The sequence below is a fragment of the Elephantulus edwardii genome, unplaced genomic scaffold, assembly GCF_000299155.1.
Source record: "Elephantulus edwardii isolate Elephantulus edwardi_28Jun2011 unplaced genomic scaffold, EleEdw1.0 scaffold00069, whole genome shotgun sequence".
Lineage (NCBI taxonomy): Eukaryota > Metazoa > Chordata > Mammalia > Macroscelidea > Macroscelididae > Elephantulus > Elephantulus edwardii.
The window spans coordinates 10,841,479-10,853,669 of record NW_006399819.1 but is presented as its reverse complement, the minus strand read 5'-3'; the positions used below and the strand labels follow the sequence as shown (position 1 = coordinate 10,853,669).

Below are 12,191 nucleotides of genomic sequence, written 5' to 3'. Positions count from 1 at the left end.
TTTAATTGGTACGGAAGAAGGATACAGAAACCGAATCCTTTCTCCATATAAAATTAGTGTTACTTTTTCCTTCTTTTTCAGAAGTGCACATCTGTAGATCACTTTTGTTTGTATTACAATTTTCATAATATTAAGTGTTCTAGTACATGCTGCTGTTATTATGTAATGTCAAATCAGAGCCCAATCATAGCTGACCCTCCAACAGGTTTTCAGAGAATGTGAATGATATGAGAGGAAATTGACCTTTTTCCCATGAAGCATCTGGTAGATTCAGGCCATGTGCTTTTAGTTGATTGCACAGCTCCTTAACACTAAGCCACCAGAGCTTCCTTGCACTCAATGAGCAAACCAGATACTTGAAATGTATTTTAATTCTTTTCAATAATATAATTAAAATCCAGCAAGCCTGTTGGAAGAGTAACTTACTTTATAGGTCTACCCTTTAATATAAAATGAGTTTAAAATTATGCTATCTTTTCTTCTGCAGAATCCAAAGAAGTTTGAGGATGTTTTTGATGAAATGATCTATTTTTTAGAGCAAACTGACCATTGGGGTAGTACTGAAATGGAACTTGCTGCTAGAGGGGTAAGTTTAAAAATTTTACAATATTCATGCTCTCTAATTATGTAAATAATATTTAAATAAGTTACATAATATTTACATTGTTGTTGATTGCTTTCAGTCAAGCACAACTCATAGCAACCCTGTGAACAAAAGGCCTGAAAGCCCCTCTACAAATACCAACATTTATCAGAGTTTAGAATTTTTAGAGACAAGTTGTTTAGGAAGTGGATGCCACTCCTGCTTATTAGGATACTTTATATAACATACCCTTATTTGCATAATATTTACATATGTTGAGGCCATTGTTACCTGTCCATATTGACAATAAAACCATTTGGGGTAACAGATATCTTCTAGCAGACTTGGAAACAATAGCAGTTAAAAATTACAGTCTTTGTATTGGTACTCCAATTAATTGTTTTTTAAAAAACCTTCCTTTTCTTCTTCATTCCTTTGCCAAGGAGTCATTGGTCTGGTCCTAGTAAAGCACTAAAGGTGGCCTGTGGAAGATATTCAATCGGAATAGCATAGGGAGGTCAGTATATAGTAAAAAAGGATATAGTAAAGATTTAATATGTTGTGAGTACCTTGAAGTGAGCTCTGGTGACCCAGTGGTGAGAAGTTGCACTACCGTTTCCCAGAGGCATATGATTCAAATCCACTGGCTGCTCTGTAAGAGAAAGAAGGGCAGTCTCTTCCTGTGTGATTGCCTCTGAACACCCACTGGAATGTCAGCCTGGGGTCAGTTCCAATTCAGTGATACACAACAACAGCTAGTACCTTGTTAAGTTCCTTGTTATGGTTTTGAGGGTCTAAAAACTTAGTAGGAACTCAGTCTCCTCAATGGGTAGATAAATTAAATTTTATTAATGCAGCTAAAGTAGGCTCAAAGGAACTCTAGGGATGTTGTGCATACTGTATCAGTCTGCTAAGCTAAAGGTCAGCAGGTCTTATCTCTCTGCTGCTCCACAAGAGAAAGAGGCGGTATTCTTTTGTAAAAGATTTACAGCCTCTGACACCCAGTGGAGAGTCACCATGAGTCAGAAATGATTTAGTGTTAGTAAGAATTTAATGAAACAACATATGAGCAAGAGCCTATGGTGATGAAGGAAGAAGTTCAAGCTGCTTTGAAGGAAATAGCAAAAAATAAGGCCCCAGGAATAGATAGTATACCAATTGACATATTTCAGATAACAGATGCTGCCCTGGACGTGCTCACCAAGTTATGCCAAGAAATCTGGAGAACAACCAGTTGGCCAACTGACTGGAAGAGATCGATATTTGTTCCCGTCCCATTCCAAAGAAAGGTGACCCAACAGAGTGTGGAAACTATAGAGCAATATCATTGATTTCACATGCAAGCAAGATTCCGCTGAAGATTACCCAGAAACTACTGGACCAGCACATCAGCAGAGAACTGCCAGAAGTTCAGGCTGGGTTTAGAAGGGGTCGTGGTACTAGGGATATTGTAGCTAATGTTAGATGGATCTTGGCTGAAAGCAGAGAGTACCAGAGGACTGTCTATCTGTGCTTCATTGATTATGCAAAGGTTTTTGACTGTGTGGATCATAACAAACTGTGGCTGACTCTGAGAAGAATGGGAATATCAGAACACTTGATCATGCTAATGAGAAACCTATACTTGGACCAAGAGGCAGTTGTCAGAACAGAGCAGGGAAACACTGCATGGTTCAAAACTGGGGAGGGCTTATGCCAGGGATGTATCCTGTATCCATACCTTTTCAACCTCTGTGCAGAATAGATCATCCGGGAGGCTGGGCTCTATGAGGAAAAATGTGGCATCAGGATTGGTGGAAGATCTATCAACAGTCTGCATTATGCAGATGACACAACCCTGCTTTCTGAAACTGAGGAGGAACTGAAGCGCTTGCTGCAGAGGGTCAAGGACTGCAGCCGTCAGTATGCATTGAGGCTCAATATCAAGAAGACAAAGATTCTCACCACTGGACCAATTGGCAGCATCAGGATGGATGGTGAAGAGATTCAGATTGTTCACAGCTTTAGTCTGCTTGGTTCCACAGTCAACACTCTTGGCACCAGAAGCCAGGAAATTAAAAGACTTATTACGATGGGAAAGTCTACTGTTAGGGACCTCTCTAAAGTACTGAAGAGCAATGGTGTCCCTCTGGAGACTAAGGTGCGTGTGATACAGACCATGGTCTTTCCTAACACTTGTTATGCATCAGAGAGTTGGACAATGACTAAGGAGGATAGAAGGAGAATTGATGCCTCTGAGCTTTGGTGTTGGAGAAGAGTATCGAGGGTACCATGGACTACTAAGAAAACAAACAGATTCAGCCTAGAGAGGGTTAAACCTAGCTGCTCATTGGAGGCAAGGATTCTGGGGCTTCGTCTGACATACTTTGGTCATGTTGTAAGGATAGACTGGTCCTTGGACATTATGCTTGGGAGGGTGGAGGGCAGGCACAGGAGGCGAATGCCCTCTAGGAGGTGGATTGATTCAGTGACTGGGGTAATCGGGATGGGTGTGTTGGAGACAGTGCAATTGGCACAGGACAGAGCAGAGTTTAGGGCTGTTGTACATAGGGTCGCTATGAGTTGTAAGCTACTCGACGGCACATAACAACAACAGGTTAATTCATACATCAATTAAAAACAGACTTCAATGAAGGGGACTTTTCGGTCTACTAGGAAAAATCTTGTAAGGCTTTAGAGAAGACAGAATGACTGAACTGACTTTTGAAAAGAAACTATTTTGTTGGAATGCGAGCATTTTCCAGAGACTAGAAGGCATTTGTCACAGCTGACCCTAAACTGGATTTTCAGAAGTTGTAAATTGCATGAAATAAGAAGTCTGGTGTCAAGGACTTCTCGAGAGTACGGAGAAGCAATGATGTCAGTTTGAAGACTACAGTGTACTTAATCAAAGCCATAGTCTTTTCAGTCACTTGCTGTATCTGTGAGAGCTGAACAGTGAATAAGGATGACAGAAAAAAAAATTGATGTCTTTGAGTTGTGGTGTTGGAAAAGAGTTCTGAATAGCCCACAGATTACCAAAAGAAAACAGATATGTCTTGGAGAAGGTGAACCCACAGTGCTTCTTAGAAGCAAAAATGATAAAGCTTCATCTCACATACTTTGGCCATATTGTTTGGAGAGATTTTTTTCTTGGAAAAGAACATCAGGCTTGGAAAGGTATAGGGTCAGCAAAAAAGAAGACGACCCTCAACAAGAAGGTTTGGGACATTAACTCTAACGGTGGGCTCAAGTATGTCAGAGAGGATGAGAATCGTGCACGATAGGACAGGCTTGAGATCTGTTGTTCAGAGGATCGCCATGAATTGTATTTGACTTGCTAACACATAACAACAGAAGACACTCTAAGGACCGCTGGTGCCATAGTGAGTGACGTGTCAGGCTGCTAACCAAAAACTCTGTAGTTTGAATTCACCAATAACTTCATGGGAGAAAGATGAGCAGTCTCCTCTCGTAAAGATTTCTAGCGTAGGCATCACAGTGCGGTGGTTTGTGCCTTTCACAATCAATGCTATGGCAGTATTTTTTGTTTGTTTTAGAAAGCATTTTAGGCAGTGAAAACAGTCGATTCTAACATGTGGAAATAAGATTTTCTCCAGTGCTTTCTTATTTGAGCAGCAGAAGTATATCAGTTCTCTTGGTCAGGCCAGAAACCTCCCTGGACCTCATCTGCTTCATCATACTCACCTCTAAGTTTGATTCAATTCCTAAATATCTTTTAATGTTTCCTTTCCCTGTTACCATCATTCAGGGCTAAGTGGTTACAGTTTTCCTGTCTTCTGTCTCAGTTGTCTTTGTATTTCCTCCCCACTGTTCCACTCCCTCTGCTCGCACCCTCCATGTTACTGCTGGAATGATCTTCTAAAAGTACAAAGATAGTCATGTCTTCTTCCTTTCCTAGCCCCAAAATAGAGTGGAGATAAACTCTAAAGTCCTTCCAGGCAGGATCTGACTGTCTTGCTTTCATTTAGCCACACAGACAGCTACAGCATATTTTCTGTTTCTTTCCGCTTAACACCTTATGTTCCTGTCTTTGGCACTATCTGCATTACCTAGGGTACCCTAATCTAAAATGAAAGCTTCCCTGACCTCTAGTATACTTCTGGTGATGAGTTGCTTTGGGGTGGTTTTTTTCCCCCCATTTAAAAAAAATTTTATTTTATTAGTTTTTTGTGTGTACCGTCAAATCGGATCTGACTGGTGCAGGAGATTGCCCCTCCTCCAGCAGAGCATCTGGTGGGAGTTGCTTTGGTTTTTATCGCTCCTCACTGTTTTGTTTTGGTGGTTTTTTTCAGTGATAAAATCTCTTGATTCAACTAAAAACCCTGCCGTTAGGAAGGGGTAAGGCCCAGACTCAGATTATATCAGCCCATTATAACAGTAATTTCAGTTTTAATTAATATAATTTATTACAGGTGAAAAATCTAAATTTTTATGATGTTGTTCTGGATTTTATATTAATGGACTCCTTTGAAGATTTAGAAAATCCACCCACGGCCATACAGAATGTAGTGAATAACCGCTGGCTAAACCCTTCCTTCAAAGAAACTGTAAGTAATAGTTTACTTAATATTTTATAAAAGTGGTTTAAATATACATCTCCCTATAGAATGACTGAATGTAGAAACCAAGCTCTTCCTTTGATCCTGGTATTTGAAAAGTGTATGTTGCATATCTCCCTCCCATGAAATTCTCCTCTTTTACCTTTTTGCTAGTCCCAGTCTTAACCTTGAGAGTCCTGTTTCTTCAGGTCTCCAGAGAAACTCGGGCCTCAGACTAGTCAAGGTTAACAAAAATTGTTGGTAATGCTGAATGATTAAAACAAGCATAAAAGTAATATTTTAAAAATTAGTAAATATGTAAAAAGCTGTAGATTCATACTCCCAAATAGTATTAAAAATTAGAGGAAAAAATAGATTTGTACAATAATGAAACCTTTTAAATTATAATCTGTACTTTGAATGCTCCATTTTTTTTCTTGAACTTTTGTTGACATTTTTTTTAGCATTAATCTTCTGTGTGGAAGCAGATGCAATGGATATCATGTTTCATGTTTGAGAGGCTTAAAAAAATTTTTTTTTGTTTATACTTACTTGTTTACAAAATTCAAATACATTGTTTTTCAAACCAGATCTTTCCCATTTCCTTCACTCCCCATCAAATTGTGAGATCCTATTGTTAACAACCCCCCCTGCAACGCCCATCCTCACCCCTCTGCCTCCACCCTTCCCTCTTCGATCTTCATATTCATTCTGCAATAATGGTTTTATATCGTATTTGTCCTGAGGTTGAGTTAGTTCACTCAGCATAATGCTCTCCACTCCCTCCCAAATTAGGTCGTAATCTACAAAGTCATTGCTCCTGCATGCTGTGTAGTATTCTTTTGTGTGAATGTACCATAATTTCTTAATCCATTCCATTGTGGTTGGCTGTTACATGTTCTTGGAATGGTGAATAACGCTGCTGTGAACATTGGTGTACAAGTCTCCAGTTGTGCCTCAGTTCTTGTTTCTTGAGGTATATTCCAATCAATGGAATAGTTGGGTCATATGAAATTTCTATGTTCAGCTTTTTGAGGAAGCACCAGAGTGGTTGTCCCATTTTACAATCCCACCAACAATGTCTACCTTTCTTGCCACATCCTCTCCAAAATTTATTACTTGCTGTACTGTTAAACTTTGCCAGTGGTTACTGGAGTGAGATGGTAACTCATTGTGGTTTTGATTTGAATCTCTCTTATTGCCAGTGATTTGAAGCATTTCTTCATTTGTCTCTTGGCCATTTTAATATCCTCCTCTGTGAAAATTCTTTCCATATCTTTTGCCCATTGTGTAATTGGGTTATTGGTCTTTTTCTTGTGGAGGTCCAGGAGTATTCTGTAAACTTGTGTTATGAGACTCTTGTCTGAGATGGTATTGCCAAATGTTTGTTCCCCATTGGTAGGTCTTCTTTTCACCCTTTTGGGAAAAGTTTTTGATGCAACAAGGATTTAATCTAAAGAAGGTCCCGTTCATCAATTTTATCCTCTTCAGATAGTGCATTTCTAACTGTATTTGGCAGCCTCTTTATATTGTAGACTAGGCCTTCTAAGCTTGGTCCCAGTCTGTCTCTTATGAACTTTATGGTTTGGAGCTTTACTCCCAGGTTTCTGATCCACCTCGAGGTGATTTTTTTTGTATGATGTGAGATGCGGGTCCTGTTTCAGCTTTCTGCAGGTAGCAGTCCAGTTTTGCTAGCATCATTTGTTGAAAAGGTTGTCATTTCCCTATTTGATAGCTTTGGTTTCCTTGTCAAATATCAGTTAACCATAAATAGCTGGGTCTAACTCTGGGTTCTCAATTCTGTTCCCTTGACCTATGTGCCTGCCTTTGTACCAGCACCATGCTATTTTGGTTATTATTGCTGTGTGGTAGGTTTTGAGTCAGGGATGCTATGCCTCCCACTTCATTTTTATTTCTCAGAAGTGTTTTGCTTATTCGGGGTCTCTTGCTTCTCCAAATAAATTTGACAATTTCCCTATCAATCTCCTTGAAAAAATTAATTTGGTATCTGTATTGGGATTTTCTTGAACATGTAGATTGCTTTTGGTAGGATTGTCCTTTTCACAATATTGAGTCTTCCTATCCATGAACAAGGCACATTTTTCCATTTTATTAGGTCTTTTAGTGTGTCTTGCAGAAATGTTCTGTAGTTTTTCTTTGTGTAGGTCTTTTGTATCTCTAGTTAGGTTCACTCCCAAGTATCTCAATTTGTGTTGGGCTATTATACATAGTATTGCTTTCTTGGTTTCCTTCCCTGAGTTCTCTTTGTTACTGTAGTGGAATCCCACTGATTTTTTTTATATTGTTCTTATATCCTGTCTTGAGTGGCTTTTAAAAAATGTTTCAATATGCCATTGTACCAGTATTTTAGAACTATCTATTCACTTTTTAAGTTTTTATAAAATATAAATTGTCTTATTTTTCAAGTATAAGGAATTTTTTAATTGTGAAAGATACTTTTTTTCTATTTCTATTACTGTCTTGGCTAAGTGACATGGTTCAAATTTGATCATGGCAAGGTTAGATTTCTTCAGGACTTACCGTGAACTTTTGTTCATTGGTTGTCTTTTTCAATTCTTTATTTGAATTAAGCTGTTTAGTTCTTCCCTGAATGATTGCCACTGATACAGTTTTTGAAGAAAAAAAACCCCACAATACTTTGTCTTCATTGTTAAACATAAAATATTTCTTTGTATATGTTACTCTATGTACAAACATCTCCACTTTTTTTCCCTTAGGAGTTGTAATTACCGTGTTTCTTGGTACCAACGTTTAACCTTTTTCTCTTTAGAGACTTTGTAGATAATTTTAAAATTTATAAGAATAAAACTATAATCACAAATGATTTAATAGTCATAAATATTTAATAGTTGCAAATGACATATTACTAGTTAATGTTCTGAACTTTTTAAACATATAAACTTTTTATTTTTTTCTAAAAATCACTGTTTTCCTACAAGTATAAATTTCTGTAACTAAATTTATACCCTTGTTTTCTCTTCTTGCTTAGGCCGTGGCATCGAGTTGCTGGTCAGTACTGAAACAGAAGAGGCAGCAGATGAAGGTAAAAGTCATTCTGCCCTAGACCACATTTTTAAGTGATTTTAAAATACTGTTAAAGAAATATCTAAATCAGTTCACAGGTGGAGAAAGCAGTTAACAAAAGCATTTTCACTCAACCTAGATGATTGATTTACTAATTTTGGGTTGACTTCCCTCACTGTCTTTCTCACCTGTCTTTGCAGTTCAGACAGCAGGCATTGAGGCTTACATGCGTGAGATGTCCACTAAATGGAAGAATCCCATTTAGGATTAGAAATACCTTTACTCAATTTGGGAGCTTTTGGTTTTTTTCCACTTAACTGATACTGATGTTGCTCTGTGCAGTTAAGTCAGACCCAGCACATAGCTGTCCCTCCAGCAGGTTTTCAAAAACAGTAAATTACATAGGAGCAAATTGTCCATCTTACCCATACAGAACCGATGGTGGATTTGAACTGTATGCCTTTGGGTTGGCAGCACAGCTTCTTACCGTTAGACCATCAGAGCTCCTAACTGATAACTAAGATTTTTTAAAAATGGTTAATGTAATGGAATCTACCTGAGAAATTGTTTTATTCCAGTGGTTCCATTATTTTATTTAGAGCTAGTACTGGGGAAAAAAGGGGGGGGGGAAATCTCTAGGTTCACTCCTGTCGCCTCTAATGGGCAACACACCTAGGTTCTCTCAGCCACTGACACTGCTCTCACAGGCTCATGTCATGGGTCTGGAATGAGACTACTGGGTTTAAATCCCTCATTTGTCACTTACTAGCTATGTGACTTTGGGCAGCATATTTAACTCTTCTGTCCTTCATTTTCCTTATCTCTGAAAGAGATTAATAATAGTAGGAATTTCTTAGAGTTTTTTTGAGGATTAAATAACTAATATATATAAAGAGCTTTTTTACTACATAGGAACTTTTAGAAAAGTATTTGGATACTCTGCAAGTGTTCACTATTGTTTTTCTTGCTATGTGATTTTGAGTCATTTGCAACTTATAGTTACCCTGTGCACAGTAGCTCGGGACCCTGCCCTATCCTGAGCCATTCTTACTGCCTCTCACACATTACCCCCAAAAGTAATGCGCCCATTACTTCCGTAATTGTGTCAACCCATTTCATCCAGGGTCCCCCCTCCTGTACCATCCCTCCATCCTTCCAAGCATGATGTCCTTCTCAAAGGACTGTTCCCTCTGGGCAACGTGCCCTAAGTATGTGAGATGGAGCTTCAAAATCCTTGTCTCGAAGGAGCAATTTTATTTCACCCTCTTGAGGACATACCTGTTTGTTTTCTTGGCAGTCCATAGTATATCGATCACCATAACTCAGAGGCATCAATTCTTTTGTAATCCTTGTTTATTATCCATCTTTCTGATGCACAGCAAGTAAATTGTGAAGACAATGGCTTGGATTATGTGCACCTTACTCTCCAGACTGATATGCTTGCTCTTCACTCTTGAGAGGTCCTCAACAGTAAATTTTACCAGTGCAATTCATCTTTTTATTTCCTGACTGCTGGTGCCAAGGGTACTGATTGTGGAGCTGAGCAAGATGAAACTGTTAACAGTCTCAGTCTCTTCTCTATCTGTTATGATGCTGCCTCTTAGCCCAGTGGTGAGAATCTTTGTTTACTTGATGTTGAGCTTGAATCCATTTTAGAGACTGTAGTCCTTGACTTTTTGCAGCAAATACTTCTCAGTCTCCGCAAGCAAGATTATGTCATCTGCATAATGCAGGTTGTTGATGAGTCTTCCTCCAATTCTGATGCCACATTCCTCCTCATAAAGTCCAGCCTCCCCTGCTATTTTTCTGACTATTGCTTCCCAGTCCAACTATAGGTTTTGCATGAGCACAAGTCAGTGTTCTAGGATCCCCATTCTTCTCAAGATTAGTCACAATTTGTTGTGACCCATCCAATCAAATACCTTTGAGTAGTCGGTGAAACACAGATAGACATTCCTCTGGTACTCTCTGGTTTTGGCCAAGGTTCAGCAAACACTATGATGTCCCTAGTGTCATGGCTTCTTTAAACCCAACCTGCACATCTTACAGTTCTCTGCTGAGGTACTGTTCCAGTTGATTTTAGGTAAGCTTTAACAGGATCTTGCTTGCATGTGGTATTAGTGATATTGGTCGATAATTTCCATATTCTTCTGGGTCACTGTTTTTTGGAATGGCAATAAATACAGATCTGTTCCAGTCAGTTAGTTAGGTAGTTGTCCTCCAGTTTTCTTGGCCTAACCTGGTAAGCACTTCCAGGGCAGCATCTGTTAGCTGAAATATGTCAATTGGTATTCCATCAATTCCTGGGGCCTTGGATGTTCCCCCCTCCAATTCTTTCAGAGCATCTTGATCTTCCTTCTTCATCACCGTAGTTGAACTTTCTTCTTAACCACCATAGTTGTTTCATGAAATTCTTCTGTGTCAGCCAATTCTTTTTTGGTATAGTGCCTCTGTGTATTCCTTTCATCTTTTGATGCTTCCTGGGTCATTCAACTTTCTGCCTTCAGCATACTTAATTAAATATTACAACTCGAGGCCTAAACTTGTTCTTGAGTTCCTTCAGTCTAAGAAATGCCAAGTAAAATTTGTCCCTTTCTGATTTTCTGACTCCAACTCCTTGCACATTTCAATACTTTGCTTTGTCTTCCCAAGTTGCCCTTTGAAATCTTCTGTTCAGCTCTTTAATTTCTAGATTTCTTCTCTTTGTTTGGACTTCTTGGCACTCTAGTGTAATATTCAGAGTCCTTTCTGTCATCCATCTCAGTATTTTCATGCCTCTGGAAACTCTATGAATTTTGTTAAATGATGATAGTTATAGAAAAGCTTTAGGCCTTTTGTTCATAGGGTTGCTATGAGTCTTTCTCAACTCAGCCACAATCAACATGTCTTTGTGCATTCTTTATTAATGATATTCTTAATATCCTCCCACAGCTCATCTGGTCATTGCTCATTAGTGCTCAAGGCCTCAAACCTGTTCCTGAGATGATCTTTAAATTCTGGTGGGATAGACTTTTGGGTCAGATTTTGGTTCTTGTGGATTTATTTTATTTAGCTTCAGTTTGAACTTAAATATGAGTAGTTGATGGTCTCTTCCACAGTCAGCACCTTGCCTAGTTTTCACAGCTCATATTGAGGTTCTCTAGCAATTTCCTCTGCAAATGTAGTCAGTCTGATTCCGGTAGAGACCATTAAGGGAAGTTCATGTGTATAGTCTCCATTTGTTTCTTAACAAGGTATTTGCAAGAATTAAGTCATTGATTGTATAGAATTCTATCATTCTATCTCCATCCTGTTGCCAAGTTTTGCAGTCCTGTCACCCATTATTATCAAAGTAACTTGGCTGCGTGTTCGACCTATTTCTGACTACAGAAGTTGGTAGAAGTCATCTGTTCCTCCTCTTTGGCTTAGTTGTTGGTGCATATATTTGAATGATAGTGGTATTAACAGGTCTTCCTTGTGTGCATATGGATATTATCCTGTCACTCACAACATTATATTTCAATATGGATGTATAAATCATCTTTTTAACTATGAACCCCATTTTTCTTCACCTTTTTATTTCCAGTGTAGTAGATCAGATGATTATCAGATTCAAAATATCCCATGCCAACCCATTTCTTAGCCAATGCCTAGTATGTCAGTATTTATGTGTTCCATTTCTTTCTTAACAATCTCCAATTTTCCTATACTCATACTTCTAACTTTCCACATTCCAATCAGTAGTTTGTGTTTCCAGTTGTCCTTCGTACTTTGTGATTCTCAGTAAGAAGTTTCTGCCTCTGATACCATGTCTATTAGTCTACTCAAAGTGTGCTATACTGTACATGGGGTTTTTTGCTCGTTGGGGTTTTTTTTTTATTTTGTGGTTTTTTATTTTATTAATTTTAATGAACATTGTGGATTTCCATTCATTCATTGTTGCACTTTTCTCCCTGCCCAGCCTTCCCTTCCCACCCCAGTTCGCTCCTCTCTTTGAAAAGTAAAAGAATAATTCTTTCTTTGGTATATGATCCCCCTGCACC

The 12,191-nt window shown here is 38.6% G+C and overlaps 1 protein-coding gene across 2 annotated transcripts in view; it reads left to right on the top strand.

Annotated features, from left to right (window-relative positions):
• Window positions 1-12,191, top strand: part of FAM73A (family with sequence similarity 73, member A) — a 154,295-nt gene that overhangs the window by 135,993 nt on the left and 6,111 nt on the right. The window contains exons 11-13 of one of the 2 annotated variants that reach the window (XM_006888591.1): window positions 488-586; window positions 4,999-5,133; window positions 8,135-8,188. In XM_006888591.1, coding sequence (XP_006888653.1) covers window positions 488-586; window positions 4,999-5,133; window positions 8,135-8,188 — 288 coding nt within the window. Of the gene's footprint in view, window positions 1-487; window positions 587-4,998; window positions 5,134-8,134; window positions 8,195-12,191 lie in introns of both variants that reach the window. The other variant, XM_006888592.1, reaches the window with a different exon arrangement.